Source organism: Solea solea, chromosome 10, assembly GCF_958295425.1.
Source record: "Solea solea chromosome 10, fSolSol10.1, whole genome shotgun sequence".
Lineage (NCBI taxonomy): Eukaryota > Metazoa > Chordata > Actinopteri > Pleuronectiformes > Soleidae > Solea > Solea solea.
Window position 1 is genome coordinate 13,829,030 of NC_081143.1, and position 22,669 is coordinate 13,851,698.

The 22,669-nt window shown below is 39.5% G+C and overlaps 1 protein-coding gene across 2 annotated transcripts; it reads right to left on the reverse strand.

Annotated features, from left to right (window-relative positions):
* On the reverse strand, positions 1-22,277 carry ugt8 (UDP glycosyltransferase 8). 2 transcript variants are annotated; one of them, XM_058640509.1, is made up of 6 exons: positions 22,073-22,277; positions 11,394-12,223; positions 9,648-9,790; positions 4,379-4,455; positions 3,272-3,491; positions 1-3,018 (listed from the first exon to the last, which is right to left on the reverse strand). In XM_058640509.1, the coding sequence occupies exons 2-6, from the start codon at positions 12,219-12,221 to the stop codon at positions 2,637-2,639; spliced, it is 1,650 nt and encodes a 549-aa protein (XP_058496492.1). In that variant the 5' UTR covers positions 12,222-12,223; positions 22,073-22,277; the 3' UTR covers positions 1-2,636. The 2 variants fall into 2 exon arrangements, with proteins under 2 accessions (XP_058496492.1, XP_058496493.1); XM_058640510.1 differs by lacking the exon at positions 22,073-22,277 and adding an exon at positions 12,595-12,818.
* Positions 22,278-22,669: the final 392 nt, after the last annotated feature.

A 22,669-nucleotide genomic window follows, 5' to 3' on the forward strand; every position in this document is an offset into this window, starting at 1 on the left:
TCTGCAAACAAAATATGTCAATTTTATTCAGCATTAGTATTTTGTTTACATTGTTCTATTTACAACATGGACACACATGACAGGAAAATGTGAGGACTTTCTGTCATTTTAAAATCAAAGAAAAAAATTAAGTTTAAAAAAACAAAAAAACAAACAAACAAAATAAGTGGAGACATCTTGTTTAGGGCGTAGGAGGAAGAACAAGACAAAGACGACGAAAAAAAACACGTGGATGAATGGAACAAGCAAATTTACATTTTTTAAGACGGAGCAAAAGAAAGTACTCAAGCTGATGAAATACAAACGATACGTCAGACTGCAGAGTAAGTACAGTGACTTAAAGGAATGGGTGGGTGAGCTAAAACAACATTAATACTGTATATTAATATAAATATATATATATATGTAAATATATATATATGTGTTCTCCTGACTCTGGTCATAGCTTTTGAAGCACCTGCAGGCCAACCTGTACTTAACAGCTATGGTTATTACTAATGACGATGATTTCAAGTATAAAAGTCGCGGTTTAAAACAGGTTGGGGCCGTGCAAGGGTCGTAGCTCACAAAGAAAGGGGATGATGGAGCTTCTCTCAAATAGCATACATGCTCTGTGTGGATGTTAATTCCTCAACAACTTTGACTGGTTAAGTAATGACATTTTTCTCTGATACCTTCAAATTTGCAGTGTTGTTGTGTTTGTCTATAGGTGAGCCATTATAAACATTATGTGTATTGTAGCCTTTGCTGCTATAAGGAGAAGAGTATGTGCAGCATGGTGGGTTCATAAACTGGAAGTCCAATGTTCATGACACCTGCCACTATGAAATGTTCATAACCAAGATACCAAAGATAACCTTTTGCCCCATAATGTGTTGTGCTGTTTGACTCCCTGGTTGAAGGAAGGACATTTTCAGGGTATGGATCCATGTCACGCTGACATATTACTCAATGTGTATATAGTGGATTGACATGACTATTTAACCCTTCCCTCCAACTGCACTTAAATTAACCAGACATGGCAGCTTTTAATGACGCCAGAAACAAGAAACAAGCTAAATAATGTGGAGTGAACCGAGATATATCGGGATGCTTAAAAGAAAAAAACAACGAAAAAAACTACTGCTCAACTAAGTTCAGTCTTATTGAAAGAATATAAGGAATGTTTCATGGGCATAAATATTATTTGATGAAACAAACTCAGAATAAGCACAAGGTGGATTTTACAGGACTCAGTGGGATAAAACACATGATCTGCCCTCATTTCATCCATAAACTTCCGCTTATGATCTATCTATCTATTTATCTATTTATCTATCTATCTATCTATCTCACACATGCACTCATACAGTGGTATTCAAGTGTTCTGCATACATGCATTTGCATTTTGAAAAGGCTACAAACAGGATGAGAATCATTCGCACTCGAAGTTAATAGAATTGTTTAATGTCAATCTAAATTGTAAATAGGCCTTTAACCCAAGGAAGGAAAGCAGTGTCGTTTAAAACTAGCACAAGGAAACATGTTAATTATATAACAAATAAATCTCAGAGGTATAATGTACAGAGCCAACCGTCACATTAAAATGGCAATAAAGTGATGAATCACTGATTAATAAATAGAATTAAAACATGGGACTGATGAAGTATGATGTCTTCGATCAATGACTCACCCCAGACCATCTGACTGGATGAGCTGGAGCACATTCCTGAACTGGCCCTGCCCATCCACAGTATCAACAGTAGTTGCAGCAAAACAGCAGTGCAGTCACAAATGTGTTCAAGTCTGATTGGGGGGTGAAAACAAAGCCACACGATACTGTGGGGACGGTTACTGTGTCCGATGAATGCACATTTACAATTAACAACGGTCTTATTCTTTTTTTTTTCCTTTTCTTTTACTAGTATTGAAGGACACAGTGTTGTGTATACAATTGGCTTAGCAAAGGAAGGGCACGTGTACCACCATGTTGTCAAACCACTAACACATGTAATAATTTAAAATTCAAAAGGTTCATAATTAAAATGCATTTTTTACAGGAATAAATAGATTTGTCCTCTATTTACATTTTCACCAGACACATTTTGAAGCAGAGTTTGCAGTTAAAAATATTAAATCCTAAATAAGTTAATTATTTGTTTTCTTTGCTTTGTTCTGAGGATGTTCTGAGGGGTTGGCGCTCAGGTTTTTCCCTCTCCATCTTTCCAGTGGTATTTGCAGGAAGGCAGTGGAGAACAATGCAGCAGAGAAGACGCACACGGAGAAACAATGTCCTCCAATGTGTCTTTCCGATGTTTCTTCCTCAATAACTTTCCAATTTGGTTTTGTGATGCAATTGCTGCTGTTGTTAAAAGTCTTCGTTAAATTTGCCTCAGTGCACATACACCAACACACACATTCACACACACACACACACACACGCACACAGATTCTAAGCATCCAATTCCTCGTTCTGTCCCCACAATATGCATTGTGTGTTCTTCTACGACCCCCTTGCTCACTCCGAGTAGCAGTTGCCTCTTGACACAGACCTAAGAACAGCTTTTCTTCTCAAGCTTGCATAAATCCACTCAACCAAACCTAGAGCCGAGTCCTGGAGGCAACTTCTTTCTCGTCTCTGTTGGCCATATGAAACATTAATCAATCTTCTTCTCATTTTTCAAGGAGCCATTGCGTTTGTGTTTCCCATTGGCCATGCTCTCATTATGGCAATGTCCATTGGCCATGTTAGCATCATCCCTGGCGTGACCACCTTCTCTGCTTTGGTCCCTGGACTTTCCTCTCAACCAGCGTACCAAGTGGTTCAGAGCAAAGATGGTTAGAGCCAAAGCAGCTCCCACAGTGACAAACACATCCAGCAGGAAGTACTGGTAGGGGGAAACCTCATAAACAGCGGAACGCAGGTGGTTGGCACCGTTGTGACGGAGGATGTAGCTGATCCAGTACGCGGCTCTGGTCACGGGGTGGCCTGGCTGGTCTTTGTGAATGTTGGAGAGAAGACTTGCTTGCTGGCGGTACCTTCAGGCGGAGACAAAACCACACAGAAATTAGTCTTATTGGACTACATTTAAACTACTAGGGCAAAACACAATAAACTAGTTAAAAACAATGAATTACATATTGTATGTAAATCATGAAATCTAAGAGCTGCAATGCCATAAATAGTCACCAGATGGCAATAAAGAACATTGACATGATAATGCAAAGCTGTGTGTGTGTGTGTGTGTGTGTGTGTGTGTGTGTGTGTGTGCCTCCATGGAGGAAATCTCACCTGGTGTCTTTGATGACACTGGTCAGGGCTTGGTACAGATCGTCCTCGGTCATGTACTTCCAGTGTAACATGATGCCCATACCTTTGGCCGACACACGAGTCATGGTGTCATAATGGTCTCCAAACAGGGGCACACCTACCACTGGCACCCCATGGTACATTGCCTCGTAGATGCTGTTCAGACCACCGTGGCTCAGGAAGGCCCTTGTGTTAGCATGGCCTAGATGATGGGATGAAATTGTAGTTTGTGAGTGAAGTGTATTGTTTGGCCGTTTCCCTTTTTTTTTTTTAGAATAGGAAATCATGCAATAGAAACCACAGACCAATGATGGTGGGAGAGAACTCTTACCACTAAGAGGAAGAACAACGTGTGCCATTTTGACAGTTGCAGTAACACAATGCCTCAAAGGCATAATAAGATTTAATTTACTTCCTATTACTTAATAGCTCTGACAAAGTAACGCACATGGATATTGCAAGTGGCATACTTTGTAATATCAGAATTTGATGATGACATGTTGACAACTTCTAACCAGTGTTTGTGTTTTGGTCCATTTAATTCCAATTACACCGTAAAGTGAGTCACACACTCGCATTACGACATAAAGAGAGATGTACAGTATATATTTGTTATGACTTGTCCCTTAAACGTGTCTGAAAGCCAGAAAAAACATTTCTCAGTATTTGCAGTTTTGGTTAACCAAGTGTTATTACACTGTCGCAGACTACAATGCATGATGTTGTCTAACATTCCTCATTGCTGACTGGCTCACAGTGACTTACAAGAGGCCACATTCTGCACACTACTGAGGTTATTAAACAGGTACGAGAGAAACCCTGCCTACTCAAAACCTACCCCGCCACACCCTAGAGAACATCTTGCATAAAAACAAATGGATCAACATGGTGTCAAAACATGTCCTGGACCAGAGATATTAAGACATTTCTGGTTTAGGCAAAGCTTGTGGGTTCAAACCACAGGGTCTGCAAACAAGTTGTTGTAAAATAAATGTGCTTCAATACCATATATCATACATTGATTCAGTTGAATAGACTGCTGATAAGATCAGATGCAGAATATATCGATAAGATATAAAATATACTCACCTAATAAGTCATTCTGAGGCATCCAGTCAACAAGTTTCGTGTTGTTGCCAAGGTTACTGGGAGGTACTCCAGAGAACCTGAGGAAAGAACAAATAATGAAGGATGGAAGGAGATGCAATCTGAGGCAGTTCTTCAACATCTTAGTGGACCATGATTTCATTGACGTGTGACATTCAGCCTCGTCAAATGCAGTCAATTGTTGTGCGAATGCTGACAACCAGGTAGTCTTCACTACAGCTCTTCAGTAGCTCAGTAGTATACATTCTGGATATGTAAAGTTTACTGAGAACCAGACTGAGACCAGACTTGATCCAGGTAACAAGTTCAGCCCCTCCCTCCCTCCCTCCCTCCCCCCAATCCATCACAGGTCACTAACTAACATGTTATATAAAAGCTATATTATACAACGACACTCTGAAGTGTCACAAGGGGATCTGATTACCAAGGGAACACTGGACGGTCAATTGATAACATTTGCGTCATTAAATCCTACAATAGTATCGCATGATGAGTGGAATTACTTACGTATAGAGTGACACAAGACAATGGTCAAACTACAATGTTCGGAACAATGAAGCCTCATACGCTCAACAGTTAACGATTGACTTAAGACTCAGAAGAGAAAAGACTCTTACATCTTCCTCCCCACTCCCTCTCTTTACTTACCACTATCCTCTTTCCAATCTTTTTTTTCATGCTCAACTCTTTGCCCATTTGGCCACATTCCTCAGTTGGGGGCAGCCCACTGAAAACAGGGACTCGCTGGAAAACTGGAATGTCTGGTTATCCAGCATTAGAAGTATTTGCTGACTGTTAACTCGATTCCAGAGGACTTTTCTTTGCATTAAGAAAGTCCAGGGACCAAAGCAGAGAAGGTGGTTACCAGGGATGATGCTAACACGGCCAATGGACATTGCCATAATGAGCGCATGGCCAATGGGAAACACAAACACAATGGCTCCTTGAAAAATGAGAAGAAGATTGATTAATGTTTTATATGGCCAACAGCGATGAGGAAGAAGTTGCCTCCAGGACTCGGCTCTAGGTTTGGTTGAGTGGATTTAAGCAAGCTTGAGAAGAAAAGCTGTTCTTAGGTCTGTGTCAAGATTTTGCTTGAAACCCACTGCCTTTTATTTGAGCTGGTGATGACTATGTATAGCAGAGCTGGGCATGATACAACCCCCCGAGCCACATCCAACCCTTTGGCCATTCCTGACCCGACAGGGTAAGGTTAATTGGAAATTAGAAAAATAAACGTAAATACATATTTTCTGCCAACTTTTTTTTTTCTCAACTCGTTTGTGTGTGCTCGCATGCACGCGAGATACTCTCAGCTCATGCTACAAAAAAAAAGTGTGTTTAGTTTGGAAAAAAACAGTTACCGTGTTTACATTAAACATTATAATTTTGGACGTTTTTACTGAGACTTCTCATTTTTTCTCATTTAAACATTCATTGCAACATAACTTTTATTCTTACAGTTGCAGCTTGTCAAAATGGTGACATTTTCAGCTTTTTATAAAGCGATAAAATGAACATTGAGCAGAATGGAGCTCAGCCTATTGGTCAAACCCACAACAATATTTTCTCTTTCTCATGTGGCCCCTTGGGAAAACTAATTGCCCACCCCTGATGTACATACATTTGCTGTGTGATGTAAATGCATCTGCTTATGTATGTGGCTGCGTGTGTGGAAGCATTTTCCAACAAATGCAGCACACAGTGCACATGCACGCTACATTTCGACCTCCATTTTCTCCGCTTACTTCCCCCTCTAACCCAAACTATTTCATCTCTTTCTCTCCATAACAAAGCACCAATTCAGTGTCCTGCCAATCAAAGCCTACATTCATGCAGCCAATTATCAATGACACGATTCATTTGGCTTGGTCCTTGTCCCTCATCAGCCCTCTTCCTTTTCCATCGCCTCAGTTCAGAGGGGCCACTAGAAGCCACTTTCAGATGATTTCACCTCACCTCATCTCACGTGATCACGTATCTGGATGTGATTCCACTTTATTGGCATATCTAATGATCACAGGTCAGTGCTTGAGAACAAAGGGGTGTGTAAATCACTTTTACATAAAACTGTGTCAACACATCTGATGCCATCTGATGGAAAATCTTACTCATAACAACACACGTCACACCACATGACAAGCTTTCTGACATCCATTAACTTCCAAACAAACACCTCATACCACAGTCTGATCCTCACGGGTCCAATCAGTGATTCAAAATCTACAACTCAGTGACTTGTTTGCCGTCTAACCCAGTTTCCAGTATACTACAGCACAAGCATCATTGTTCTACGCCAACATAATTATTCGTATCATAGTTAGCAAATCATTTGAAGGAAGTCATTCTATTTTTGATTGTTCATTGTCAAGTGTACTATATTGGACCAAAATCATATCTTTAACTTCTCATCCTTGTATTAGAGTAGAGTAGTTATTCTAAGCTAAATATTTTTGATGCTATCATTTGGAAATGCTCCATCTTGTTTTAAAAATATAGCAGAGTAAATATTTAGTGATAGCTATTCAACTAAAAAATATTAGGCTTTACTAAACAAAACATTATACAGCAAATCAAATCAATTCAGCCCTACATTGTTCCCTCTCATCTGTACAGTACTAGTACAGTACCCTTTCAATGTCTGCCTGCTTTTTGTTTTACTGATATCTCTTGCATTTCTAGTCCAAACAACATCCAACTCGGCACTGGTACACACACTGTAATTAAAAAGTCACCTGCTAAGTTGTAAAGCTTGTCAAGCGACCCTTTGGACAGTTCTGCCATTAACAGACAGACAGACACACGTTCTTTGCATTTGTAGCTACAGTGCTGATTAGATTTGTTTCTCAATCACTTAATTGGAAGAAATCAAGAAAATATGAGGAATAAAAAAATGTTATTAAATTAAAATAACACATTTATAAGAAAAAAACAGCTTCAACGGGTACCCCAATTGATATTATTTGTAAAAACCTACGTTTATTCTACTATTTCGAGAGAAATATCTGCTGTGAAATGACACCAGGTTTGTTCAAGACATGCTTAAACATGACATACACAGTAAACTCATTGCTAACACACAAGACCAGCTTTCAGTCACATCATTCCAATCTAAATGCCAGTGATCAACTGAAATGGATCAATGACTCAATCCGGAAGAATTCAGTAATGCAACCATTATGATGATGCTCATTAATTAACAAGTTTTTCTAGCACAGACTCACCAGTCATCAAGGAGAGATCAATTGTGTGGATTAAGCAGTGTGTGTGTGCTGATAAAATGATAATGCACCAGCCACTATAAACTCTGCAAACAGGGACATGTTAACCATTAACACAGCCTAGCTTTATAGCTATAGACATAGAAGTAAGGGACTATTTGTTATTTAAATATGTACCAGAGCCTTTGGCCAGATACCTGAATATTTTAACATGCACAGTGTTTACAGCCTGGATGTCAGGTTCACTTCTCTACAAACATTGATGAAATAAAAAAAAAACCTTAATGGTAATGTGTGTGTGTGAATGTGGTCGATTTAAACATACTGAAATGAAATGAGAAAAATGAACACTTTCATGGAACAAATGTCAACCATTGTGGCTCAGTCTCACTTTCCCTCCTGTTACATTTAGCATTTTTCCTACTGCGGTCATACACAGTGGAGAATTGCTTTGGAACTCTTCCACGTAAATGATTACTAGAGATTAGATTCCATCCCACCTATCTGCCAGTGGCAAAGCCTTTTAGATAACTATGAAGAACATTATGTCATCTATTCATCCTGAACTCACAATTTGCAATTTAGTGGTCTTAGAAAGAGTTACAAATATACTGCAACAAGTACACATATGCCCCCTTACCACTGGTCAAAAAAAACAACTATGGGCTTATTTTGTTTCTGTTGTGTTAGTTAGTGGCATAGGAGTGAGGAAAAACACCATAAAGTAGACAATCAGTAACAGTGGGAATGCTGTTGATCAACCGCATTCACAAATTCCAGGTCTACCCATTCATTTTAGTGTGAAAAAACACTTTAGACCAGGGCTGAACAAATAATCAATTTCAAATCAAAATTGCAGTTTGAAACAATGCAATTAGCTAATTGCAAAAGGCTGCAATTTAATTGTTCTCATTTTGACTGCTTTATGTTCTTAACACAGTGAATATTGGAACTGAAACTGGATTTAAAAATGTAAGGCATTTGAAGAAATTTCACCCAAATCGTTCAGTCTTACTCTAGACAATATATTAGGTCACAGTACTAAGTGGAACATAACAATACAGAAAAACAGAGCTGTCGGTTCTGAATGACCTCTTTGGAGCCATTGCTTGATCCAGGTAGAACTGCCCTAAGACAAGATCTGCTACTATTTCAAGTCTGGTAGATTTATTGGCCTCTTTAGTGTCCCCTCTCACGTGTGTATTTACCCTTCCCACAGCTGAAATAAACAACCTTTAGTGTCATGTGGTCATGCCACTGTAGTAACACCTACTATAGGAAAGACGTGTGGGTTATTATCTGCAGGTTTATGAGTGTGCTCAGCTAGGTCTACAGTGTGAGTAACTAAAGTTAAATTCTGAATGAATCACTTTTATGCAACTCTTCATAAAACGTGTCACAATTACTCTGTTAATTGCAAGGGATTCTTATTTTTTTTTTTTAATTGACGCAGCTGCTTTTTGATGGTCGAGCACTCAGCTGATGGAGACAGAGGTGATGCGGACTCAGCAGGAGCAGCACAAGTGAGTTGACTGGCACAGCTGTAACGAGGTGTAACCATGCTCTTCTCTTTAATGTACACAAGAGAAATATATTTTCTGTTCTCTTTAAAGAGGGAGTGGCATGTTCACTGGAGAGAATTTGTTTATATTTAAAGTTATTAAACACTAAAATGTGATTTTTAAATATGCTGCCTTAATGTTAATGTATTTATTGTAATTAATCACAGCTATTTCTGCAATTAGTCTTCGTAATGTTTTTATTGTTTGAAAACCAGATATCACATATCAATAAAAAAAATTACTGGAGCCATAATGATATGTGTTTATAATTATTCAGTCAGTGATGCTGGATCAAGTCTGTTACAAAGTATAAACATGTTTATTTCATAATAAGTAACCAGAGTATAAATAGTGCAGCAGATGCTGGTGGTTTATAGTATACATATTTACACAGTGAGAGCGTTCACATCCAGTACTACTGACAGATGTGTACAAAGTGGGGTCAAAGTGAGAAAATAGATACTTTACCTCCAGATGACGCGCTGGGGCAACCTGGCGAGGGCTCCTGCCAGTTTGTGAGCAATGTCATGAGATAGGTACTTGACCCCGGCTCCAAACGACACAACCACAAAGCCATGCTCCGCTGTGTCATTCACCCACGCTTCAAAATCCTGTAGAAATACAAGAAGGACAACAATTAAAAAAAATTTAAATGAATTGCATTGCTGTCAGTTTAATTTAGCAGCTAAGCTCAAAAGATTTTTTGATTATTCATTTTTATAAATCAATCAGTCATGTGGGACTTATTTTATGTTACTGACTGACACTTTTTATATGATGTTAAGTCAAAACATACACAGGAGGGTGTGTTTGTGTGTGCATTTTGTCTGGTAACATTTTTTTGTTGTTGTTTTTTTTAATTACAACACTAATTTGAGAAAGGTAAATGAGGTTACATGGAATGACAGTGGGTGTGGACAGTTCTGGGAGCGGCCATGTTGGAGTGACAGAAACGGAGGACAAATTCTGGAGTGGCGCCAATAGTCCAGCTGCGGCAACTTAGGCTGGAACTGGCACGGAGCAACCTAAGGGGCACACTGGGCTCTGTGTCCCAGCTGCACAACCCTACTGTCTCTACAACGCAGCCTCAGTGACCCCATAAAAGAGTCTTAGTGTCCACAGCACCCTGCCAGAACAATGGCCTCGTTCTCCCTCCACTTCCATTATAACTCCCTCCACACAGCATGACACAATGCTCTCTTTTGGCAGGAATGGCATTCCAAAATCCTCTGCAGTAGATACCGACAGCCTGCGCCCTCGGCATGCGAATGCTGGACTAAGCCCCGTCACCACCCGCCTCTGCTCTCCATGAATTCCCTTCCTCTCTGATCCAAAAAACCTACCATGTCCATTCAACCCAAACCCATCCTCACCCCAGCGTCATCTATAAAGGCTCGCTTTGTAGCGGAATGTGATAATAAGATATACCAAGTGGTAGCAGAGACAATGGGAACAAGCAAGTGTAGATACGAAAACACTGAAACTTAGTCAAACTTGAACTGAGATGTGTGCAGTTACTCTATGTAACTGTGCTCCATCATACATGTTGCAGCCAAGTCTCATGGCGCTATGTGTATAATCGATTTCCGCTTCAATTTATTGTATAACATATATACACATATACACACATATATATATATATATATACATATATATATATATATATATATATATATATATATATATATTCACACGTGTAAGTGAGCTGCTGCAATTGGTCTAATAAAAAGCTAAATGCAAGACAATTAATATACCTACATTATTCTTGATGAAGAACAAACCTCAACCAAGTCAGTATGAAGCATGCAATAGGCTAAACATAAATTACCATACATTTGTATGGGCTCACAAACACTGCATCATCTAGGCATTGTATTGTTTTGCAGTGCGTCTGTCACCGGTCGCACAGAGCCAACACAACCCCAATGAAAGCATGTCATGGAGAAATAATGGATGTCAGGAGATATTAATAGGACAATCTTCAAGGCTCACATATGAACTGTTGGACACAAGTATGCCCTGTATGCTTATCAGAGAATAAACGACATGTAAAATGATAACGTGGTATAAAATGACTTGCATTGTGAAAGACTATCTATATCAACCACTCCTACTCCCTTGGACATACAGATTATCAAAACACCGACAAGAAGTCCTTTTGTGAATGACATAACACAACTATAACAACAACTTCAGGTACAAATCAGTACTAACCTGAGGCAGTGGGTTGGGGGGCTGGGTGAGGATGCCTCCTATATACACCACATGTGGCAGGGTGGGCCTGGGGAACTCCAGGGCCAGGTCAGTACACAGCATCCACAGCCGGCTGCCTTGGACCAAGTCAGCCATAGCGACTTGTGGCTTCACTCCATGTTTCTTCATAATCCTGTCATACTTGGGTAATGCAATATAATGGACTCCAAATCGCTGCACCAGGTAAACAGCAGTGTTTGTGATCCTCTGCAGCAGAGACATGCGATCTGTCAGCAATGAGTTGAATTCAGGTACATAGGACAGCGGAGCTGGGGCACCAACTTCAGCAGGGTACCACAAACCTGTGCTGAACACGGCATACTGCACGCCCAGGATATGAGCTATCACAAAACCACACATCTCATTTGGGTCCACAAGCAGCAGGTCGAACTTGGCCTCCTTGAGGCGGGTCATTACCTCAACATTGCCAACAACAGCATCACAGTTCTGAGAGTAGTGGTCAAGAATGTCAAACAGTTCCAGAAATGTCGGATGGCCCGAGAAGATGTTACTGACTTTGGACTGAAGGAAATTGTCTGCAGTGCTGCTGTTAAAGATCCCGGTATAGCGCTGAAAGTGGTAGTCAGGAGAGTCGGGCACTTCACGGCCTTCTGAAACCAAAAAATGGCTCTCGTGGCCTTCTTGGAGAAGAGCCGTTGCCAAAGTCTTGAAGATGTAGAGATGTGATTCGAACATGATGGGTGGGACCACGATCACTTTTGCACATGATGCAGTGGGACACCAATTGAGGAGGCCAAGTAGGAGGAATAAAGACGAGGGTAGTAGCATGGCTGAAATAATAAAGACACAAGTAATGTTAGCAATGCATGTCAATAAAAAAGCTGTAAAAACAATACATATTTAATCCAAGAAATTGCATTTTTCAATTAGATCCTAATGTGTAAGGAGGCAACAGTTTGTTGAAAGAAAAAATCTTAATAGGGACTGACAAATCAATCAATGTTAGTTTTTTGGATAGAAAATAATTAACAGCATGTTTAAGATACCATTAATGCTATCAAAACAGAACATGTTTACAGATTGTAAACCTGTCTGAAACAGATAAAAGATCAAAAGAAATAAAAATCACATTCTTGACTTTCAAATAATGCTGTCTTTTCCATAATTGTCACTCTGCTGTCATGTACAACATCCAACGCACCACTACCAAGTTTAATCCCAACTGATCAATCATTCTTCGTCCTTCAGCAGTCTCACCAGCTCCCCAACCAACATCACCACCAGTGTCTGAACTTTGAAGGATTACGTAGTTGCTGCTCAGAAGTAGTAGAAGCAGTAGACCTTAGCTTTGTGTGTCCCAAGTGCCAGACACTAAGAAGTCCAGTAGGAGCCAGAGTTAAGTTAGTTTTAGTTCAGGGTTAGGCCGGGTGGTTGATGCAAGATTTGTCACTTGTTACTAAGTAAATTATTAATAATTGAAGTAGTTAATTGATGGCCTTAAGCCTTTGATTAAATTAAAGGAAAGAAACGTGGCTTTGTGGCCTTTCTGATGTTATTTTGTTCTTTAGATAAAAGCTACCATGGAGACTTTGATATCTTTGACGGCTATGATAGATAAAGGAATCAGAAGATATGTACGTATCTCGCAGTTGGATGCATGTGTCCGTTTAGAAGCTGTATTCTAAGTTGTGGTGTAACCAGGTTTTTCTTGACCGTCAGGTCACTACGTGACATTAGGTTGCGTTGTCTTACTCTTGGGAATCTATAGATTGTCATTCACAAACTGAACATCAAGGGAATATTTCTTTGTGTTGTTGATCCTCGAGAAGCTTGGATACATGTGGATAGAAATGTAACTTGGATGTACGGCAAGTGGAAATAAATGTGCAAACCCTTCACACAACTCTCTCTCGCCTTTGTGATTGATGAATTACAACAGTTCCTACGAGTCAAACCAATTGAAACCTACTTACAGCTAACGACTATTCAGTGGCTTTGGAATTAAGTGTACTTTCGCCACTACCAGTCCTATTCTGTTTAATCTGCAATTAATCATTCTCATTCACTAGTCTCCTCTGGATAATTATTGCATGTTTGGTCCAACAATTACATTAAAGATACTTTAAATGCTGCAAATACTAACTTTTTAATGTGGTCTAATAAAGATACAATGTTGATTTACGTCATCTGAACATTTCAGTAAGCACCACAACATTCAACCAGGATGTTCTGGGTTGATAACAATCCTACATTTTTCTCCTCAGCAGTTTACCAGTCTTAATTAAACATTGATATTTTCTCTTAGTCCCCTCTCATCGTGCAGTTTTCATGACATGGTGTGGGTAGCACCAACGTCATTCATGTTCTTTTAACCAACACAAAGACCTATTATCTTGGTATCTTGGGGCCATGTCATAGCCTTTGTGCACTATGCCTACACTCATTCTGCTTCTCACTTGGTTTAATACTCAATACTGGAAACATCATTAAATATCCAAAAAAAATCCAAATGTCACAACAGCATGAGCTTAAGTTGCAGCAAATCCCTTAATTTTTCACATATCTACATTACATGAACCTGCCCCCACCCAATTCTTTTGTAACATTGCATTCCAACCAACATGTAGTATACTAGAACACATTTCAGACAAAGCCAAAGGAAACTGCTGTGCATTGACTGTGACAGAGGACTCTTGCCTAACTGTTACAAATACATAACCAGTGGAATGTCACACATCTCTCCTATAAGGGGTTTAAAGGTCAGGTCAGTGTGCATTTTATTCCACTGGATACTTGGGAAATGGAAAGTCAAATATGGTCGAGATTGGGCCTGAATCCATCTATATGTGTCACTCTGGTGACCTTTCATGGAACACCCTGCCACTCATCCAATGGATGCTAGGACAAGCTGTCATTCTAACTAGTACAAGTGGTTATTTTCTGCTGTCAGCCCCACATGTATTTTCATCACAGTAAGGCTGCAAAAGAAACACTCTCTTATGACACAGATGTTTGTGGGATACACAGGTGTCACCTTAGTAACCTGGTGAAACGTGGTGCATTTGCCTTTTGCTCGTCAAGGGGGTTTACATCTAGAAGGGAGAGTTCTTAAAGAGAAAGTATTACATTTCTTCAGCTTCTGCTTCAGCACTGCTAAATGCATTTGTATAGCTTAATAGAATAATAAGGCTGTTGCTTGAAAAATCAGATAGTTACAAAAGCGAGAGCGGCGGAGTCAGGGATCGCATTGAGATCAACACATACAGTACAAACTTTTTGAAAAGCAGCAACGTGTCCTTTGCAAGTCGGGCCAGAGAAGTAGGTCCTATTCCCCATTATCCAGAGAAAGCTCCTGAATTAGTCAGTAAAGGCGAGTATGCACAGAGACATGACAAGGTTTTTTTGTCCAATTCATGCTTCAAGCTGCAAAGCTGGTGTGAAGGAAACACAGTACTGATAATCTATTGTCTTTGTTTTAATTATTTTTCTTAGTTTAACTTGTTAATTAATTCAGTTGTCATAGCAGCTACCAGGTTTTGGTTGATTATTAACAACGGACGCAACAGGAGCACAAGCTTCAAGCGCCTCAGGCATCGTCTGTGCATTTTTCATGCTTTTGCCATGTGTTTCTGGGCAGTCCTTCTTCAGACAACTACTGTATTTCTCCCACAGGAATTGAATGGAGAGGGCGGATGAAAGACAACAGAATGAGTTCATAATATCCATCCAATCCAATTTATTTATAAAATTGGATTAAAGCACTTTTAAAATAACACCGTTGTACAAGTGCTGTACAATAACAGTGCAAAATATCAAAAGATGAACACAGGCAGAGCCCAACTCAGCTTCCATGTGTGAGAACAAAACATGACACATGGCGTATTTCCACTGGCTCTACTCGCCTCGCTACGGTTTAAGTAGCATTTCCACTAGCATAGTACCAGGTACCAGGTTAAATCTACTTAACAATCCTAAAAACGTGGGTTAATCTCCAACAACTACCAGGGAAATCGCTATATTTAACAGAGGAGTCTGGTGTATTTAGGGACAGCACCGTCAATCATGAGCGGCATCACAGACCCTGCTGCTATAGTCTGTGGAGTAGGAGGCTGTACTCCGGAGACGTGTGGACAGAAATCAAGCCGAACAGTGCCGAACTGTAGATAAGTTAAAACTACTTAACAATCCTAAAAACGTGGGTGGATCTGGAGGTTTCACACTCATATGACCAATATTCTACTTTAAAGTGGAGAGGGATACAGCTTGAACTACTTAAAAAGTGGACCTGTAGAGTGGGGAGCATTAAGAATGGAGTTGATGATGCCAAAACACAGGGACACAACACTTTTAACAATTTGATGCAATGACCTCTGGGAAATATTTATATTTTTGCCTTTAACTGTGTACTGTAATGTCGTCAGCTGTCTTTTAGCACACCAAGAGACACCTGCAGCTCGTCTTTCTTCTACATGCTCTGCTCTCCTGCACACTCATCTGACAGCTCAAGTGACATCATTTTACCAGGGCTGAGGTGTAGGTTTGGGGTGCCTGGTTTTAAGTGGAACTACTGCATCCTGGGTTACTGCACAGATGGAGTGAAAGTACAAGGTCAGCTCCTTGGTATTTAATGAAGAGGACTACACAAATAATCTGGATGCTAGCTTTAAATGCAGCAGAGAGTTAAACACGCGACATAGTTGCCCAGAAGTGCATGTCTTAATCAGACCAAATAAGAGAACTATCAAAGAGAATGCCCCTGATCATGTGCGGCCACACTGCTCAAGATTAAAAGAGTGGAAATAAAATATGTACAATCTAAGTACGTCTGAGTGAGCGTGTACTGTACATGTGGAGGAGAAAATCAATTTATTGGTCGTGTAAATCTGACTCCGCCTCCATAGATGGTGCTGTATCTCTCTATAAGCTAGTGCTATTGATACAGACAAACTAGCAGCGAATGGTGAGAGGGATCATGCTGTGGTTCTGTATGTTTTGTACCTGCTGTACATGTTAATCATGATACCTTATTAGATTGTGGTTGTGGATGTAGACAACAGTACTGCAGTTTATACGTCGTCTCTTTCTATTTCCGGAACTTAAGGACTTTTCCAGTTGATCCCAAAAATAATAGAATAAATAAATCACAATCACCGTATGCCTCATAAAGGTTTGTAAACATTTTTTGAATCAGCTGTAGTACGGACAATAAGTTATATAATAGTTTCACCCATAATGGGAGGAAGCATTCATTTTACATTAGTTAAAGACAAGTGTATATGTCATGCCACCAAGACATGACACCGGGGTTAACTTTCCTGTTTAGCTTCAGACTACAGTCGGAAAGCACAGGGGAGATGCTACATCCAGAGCCAGACCTATAGCTGCTTCAGACGAACTCCCTTTCTCTAACAGACAGATAGTGAACACACGGACACTATGCTTCCAACAGGCAAAGAGCAATCCGTGCCTCATGAAACTCTCTTTGCTCTGACCAGTCGCTGTCCTCACGTGTCTCTCACACAACACACACGCACGCACCGTCTCTTTGCTCGACCCTCACCTTGCTCCCCACACACACACACACACACACACACACAAGGCACTGCTCTCTTACAGCTCTCTTACAAGAATAAGCTTCACAGTTAACTCCTATCAATGGCACTACATATGATCTACTCATCATGAAATGGGTTTTGTTTTTTTTCCTACCATCAACATAATTCTGTAATATGAATAGAAAATAGGCCACATGCCTTCATTCTTTGTTTCATGGTGTGATGCACAGTTCTTCAAGTGAATGTCAAGACCTGCTTAAAATGCCAGAGTTTACAGAAATAAAAGGTCTTGAGTTGGAAATACTTTGGCTTTATTTCTCTTAATGTTTGAATAGGGAGATCTTCCCTTTGTTCACGGCCAAGGTCAGGGATCTTGGGCTCAAAAAGGTTGGTGACCGCTGCTCTAGTTAATTAATTCTCAAAGAACCTAAAATGCTTAACTGCAATCAACCAACTGATGGTTTATCATTAACATCCCTACTGACAATCATTAAGTATCACACCTCTTCCACTGTTCCTATTGGCTCAAAAACATACAAAGTGGAAGGACAGAGCTTAATGATGTAGAGCTGGAAAGAAAGAGGCCATTATCTCTCAATTACAAGTCAGAGATTCATCCAAATTACTTTGAAGGAGTTGTTGCTTTAACGGCATTATCTTTAACAATTACTGTTGTAAGGACGAAATAGAACGGTGACAACTTACAGTTGAGTATTCTCTGATGATGTCATTACCATTACATCTGAATCTACACAAAAGGGCCTGGCCTATTGTTTCTTCTGTTAGCATCCACACAGGATTATAGTATATCAACCACCTGCTCGTACATAATATGGAGTTTCTCTTTGAAAAGACCTGTGGCCTGATAGGAAAAGGACTCACTACGGACACATTCAGTTCAGTATTGTCCTGAGGATATCGTTAACAACACCTCTCAGTCCAGACTGTTGTTGGTAACTATAGAAACCAACCACTGTCTACTAAGGGCCGCGATGCATCATGACTTGAGTTACTAACATTGGAGTCTGGTTTCCGCGCACACAGGGAGGAATGAGGAAATTATGTGAATTAAGTGAATTAAACAATACAAAACAATGGGAGGACCAGGGTGGAGAGAGAGAGGGGAAATAAAACGTGTAGCATACTGTAATATAGATCATGATAAAGTACACATAGATGAATAAGATCGAGCAGTTGCATGTAATCTAATCAATGATTCAAAAGCACATTTTAAAAGCTACTATATGGATTTGCTTGTTGTATAAAACACTATGTTTTATGGAAATTGCCCTTTATTTGCATACAATTGCGAGGGTAAAAATTGAGAGTTGGGCAGTTTTTGTGAAAGCAAGTGCCACTTTTAAAAGACAACATTTTGTAATAATTAACTCTCTAATCATCTCTAATTAATTGGCTTGTCTTGAATTGTTTTTTGTTGAGCTTTAATGAAAATCAAACCAGTTACAACTTTTGTAGAAAGAATTTCTGTCCATAATAGTGTTGTCACAGTGAGACAGGTAGTATGGTGAAGATGCAAGGAGTAGAGGTAGCAATTGGATGAGTTAAAACAATACAAAAAACATCCAAAGCAATGGACAAGAGGTGAAGAAGAGAGTACATGCAGTGTGGAGTGGATGGAGATGAGTGTCAGGGGTGATGTGTAACAGAAGGACAGCAACAAAAGTGAAAGGGAAGAGCTACATGAAGGCAGTGAGGACAGGATGTGTTATGTTAAGTTAACATGTTATCTCTGCAATGAAATTCTCTTTGCCATATATGCCCTGGAGACAGGGGTACTGTCTAAAAGACAGATGGCAGAGCTGAAGACGCTGAGAGCCAATCCTAGCTGATATAAGACAAAAGGCAGGGCACACCCTGGACAAGTTGTCAGTCCATCGCAGGGCCAATATACAGAGACGAACAACCATTCACTTGTAACATTCACACCTACAGTCAAATAGTGTTCAATTAGCCTAATATATGTGTTTTTAGACTGTGGGAGGAAGCTGAAGAACCCAGAGGGAGCCCACGAGCATATAGGGAGAACACTCAAACTCCACACAAACAGTTCCTCAGTCGTACTACTTAAATGGTATCGCGCTCTGTAGAGTTTTTGTATTTATTTGTTTAGATATCTGCATATAAATTCTTTGCGGGTTAGAAAAGCAGACTCAATAAAAGAGAACTTGAGGACACTTCTGCTTCCAAACAAATAGCAGCTATTATCAGTGACTAAACATTCCCACTATTTGTTGTAGTTGAAGATTTTCCATCTATTAACAATAAAAATTCTTCTAAATACATCATTTGTGGTCTTGAACTCCAAATCCTAACCCTAACCCAAGTCCAATATCAAGTAAAATGTGCCCAAGTCCAAGACAAGACCTTCAAAAGTATAGTCAAGACTGGTGTTGGTCTTGAGAACTACAGCACTGCAATTTAGAGTGACACAAGACAGTAATGATGCAGTGATTATCACGCTCTAATACCACAATCGAGACCAATATTCTCTTGATATAGCACAGCAGGGAGAGCCGCTGTGCTGCTACACAGTAGGGGTCCATGAGCTCAGTGAGTCAAACGCAAGACCGTACAATCAATTTTCAAGATAAGTCTGACAGTCATCATTTCTGTTTTGATTTTTTTTATTGAAAAAATCAAACCAAAAAAAAACTTGGTCACACAGTTCACATTCGCTTTCAGGTCATATAGTACAGCTCAGGCACAATGTAACCTAATGGAATCTATAAAGATGAATCAGCTGTGGCATAAAACTTACATAAAAAGCCAAACTTTTATTATATAAAAGCAGCTTTGAGTGGTCATCAATCATATACACACACACACACACACACACACACACACTTATAATGTGAGTTAGTGAGAAACACTATTTCATTTTTTTAGAAGAATGATAATAAACTAAATCTTGACTCTTGATATTTGAAAGTCTACAGAAGGTTGGGGGCTAAAATTGTACTTCATACAAAAGTTAAGCAGATCCAGAGCCTTTAGATCTTGAATTTTGTAGAAGACAAAAGAAAGTGGAAAAAAAGCAATGATTTTCCTTTGCCATGGAACATGAGTTGTTTATGATTGCAACATGCTCTATTTGCATGCCCTCATCTCATAAAGCTTTGTCAGCAATTAACAAAGGCAAACATGATGACTATAAGAGTAGTCTTCTTTTCTCCGTATAACATGTTGAGAAAACACCATTCATTCTCTCACATCATATAAAAAGAAATTCATACTTTTTTTTGTACCAACACATAATACAGGCATAAAATGTAATTTGCAAAATAGCCTACAGGGCATTCAGCACAAAAAAATACCACCCACCAACATCATCTCATCACTGTTCTCATTTAACAATACAGACCAAAGGGAAATTCCCCATTCCATTTATAGAACAAAATCCTCAAATTAGGAAAAAAATAAAAATCTATTAAATGTTACGTGTTGCCTTCAATATTGTTTCATCTCTCATACTACCTCCACAACGGAGCCATCAACACACAGAAACAGGTCAGACAGGCTTTGACTTGTCATGTGCAAATAGCTGTTGTGGTTGTGATCCTTTTAATGTAGAAATATTTTTTTACATACAAATCTATAGTTAAACTGGACATTTTAGCATCAAGAAATCAATAATTTATAATGGAATGAGCATAAAATCCAAACTAAACTACTGCTAGAAATATTGGATGTGTATGTGTAACTCTGTGTGGTCCATTCTTGGTCAGTATTTCAGTGAAACTAAATTGAGTAGGTGGCTAAAATTTATGTTGAATCACAGCAACGAAAGTAGTGTATGAAGATGTGATCCTTTGACTTTTCTTCTCTTATAAAAGCTCAATAAAACATTTCTTCAGTTATCTGCAGTTGCATTTAAGCACTTCCTTGCAAAACAGGGGGAAGATGTATAAAAAAAGAATTTTAGCCTATACATCCAAGCAAACAACTTACACAATTGTGTACACAACGTTTTAGTGACAGATGTTCCCTGTCTAAGCAAATTGTATCCTTTTATCCCTGGTCAAAGGCACTGCCCACAACAAATACAGACATTTTGAATGTTCTAACAACACTGAATTAGTCTAAGGATTCAATTAATCTCCATGAACCTCAACTGACATGCACTTCAGAATGAAATGTACAAATTGGCCTTGTCACCTGTTGCCCGTAGATTTTTTTTTTTTTTTTTAACATCAGGTGATCGTTTTGCATGAGTCTTCACTGTTTAACAGGGGTGTGGTTCACCTTAACTCTCTGAACACACAGTACAGCCCAGTGAACATGTGGAGTTTGACAGCAATCTTTTTTTCAACTTCCCAATGGGTGTAATGGAATCATAAAGTGATATCTGAGAGTCAGAGAGCGACTGTTGGATTTGGTGATTAGTGCCATTAGAGTGTAATCATTTCTCAAATTATTTTATTGGAACACATGCAGAAAACTCAGGAAACATGTTTGCAGAGTGAAACCCTAAGTTATTGCTATAGATAACCTGTGTTCTACTATTTCATACTAAAAATATATATTTGCTGTAAAAAATTTTGAGCATATCATAAACATGTTGTACGAGTTATAACTCTTTGACCGTCAAAGCTTTACAAACCTAATGCCAACAGTCGCAAAATTTGACAGATATAAAAACAAAAAAGCTTGTGGTGCCCTATATACATGAACGCATATCTATATATCTATAGATATATAGATATAACATATATATATATATATATATATACATATATATATATATATATGAACAGCCCAACATAGTTCTGATGTGTTTGGGATTTGTATTGTTTTAATACCAATACTACTGATAATTTACGTGATACGTAAAGTCCGTGAACGCAACACAGCAACCTGAATACACCTGTGTCCCAGGAGGTTGTGACTGTCCTGCCCTGAACGGTAAAAATTGAGGGGTGGGGGAAGCGCTACCAAAGAGTTTTAATGTGTCCACTTCGACATTATCAAATCACTTCTGGTAGAGATAAAGAAAGTAAGACAGAGGAGTGAGTCTTCTGTTTGAGAAAAGCAGGTTTTGTTGTCGCTGCTGCACCTGTCGTTACACGCACCTGGCTAGCTTTTTTTCCCTTTTTTTTGCCTTACCTTACGACTTGAACGTTTCACAGAGAAGTTGACGGGCTTTGAAACTGAAGTAGTCCTAATTTTCTTGAAGAGAGTTGAAAGTGTCGGGGAGATGAGGTCGACCAGTGAAGAGGACTGTGGACGTGTCCCCGGGTGTCGAGGACGGGCAGAGGGAACGTTAAAGTCGCAGCGTCTTTCACAGCGGAGAAGGTAGGAGGCGGGACATACTGCGTTTGCGAGATGGAAAGAAAGGGAGTGGCAGAGAGGGGGGGGAAACCGGAGAGGCGGTTGGTTGAGTAAAGTAGAGTAAAGGTGGGGATGGGAGGGTGAGTATCGGGCCACATTGGCCCTACTGTTGCCTCTGACGTAACTGATTCCATCCATGTTGTCACTGTCAGCAGTTGGGATGGATTGATATCATCAAACTTCCGATATAAGAGGTCAACAACTTCGAACTGTGATAAAACAAAAAAAAACTTCGAAGTGGGACTGACAACTGTGGGGGGCAGCATCTCTCAGTGTACAGCCTGCTGTAAATTATAGAAGATGTCAACATTTATTTTGTTGAAAACTGATGTTGGTGCTCACAATAAATGAAAATTGTAGATAGATAGATAG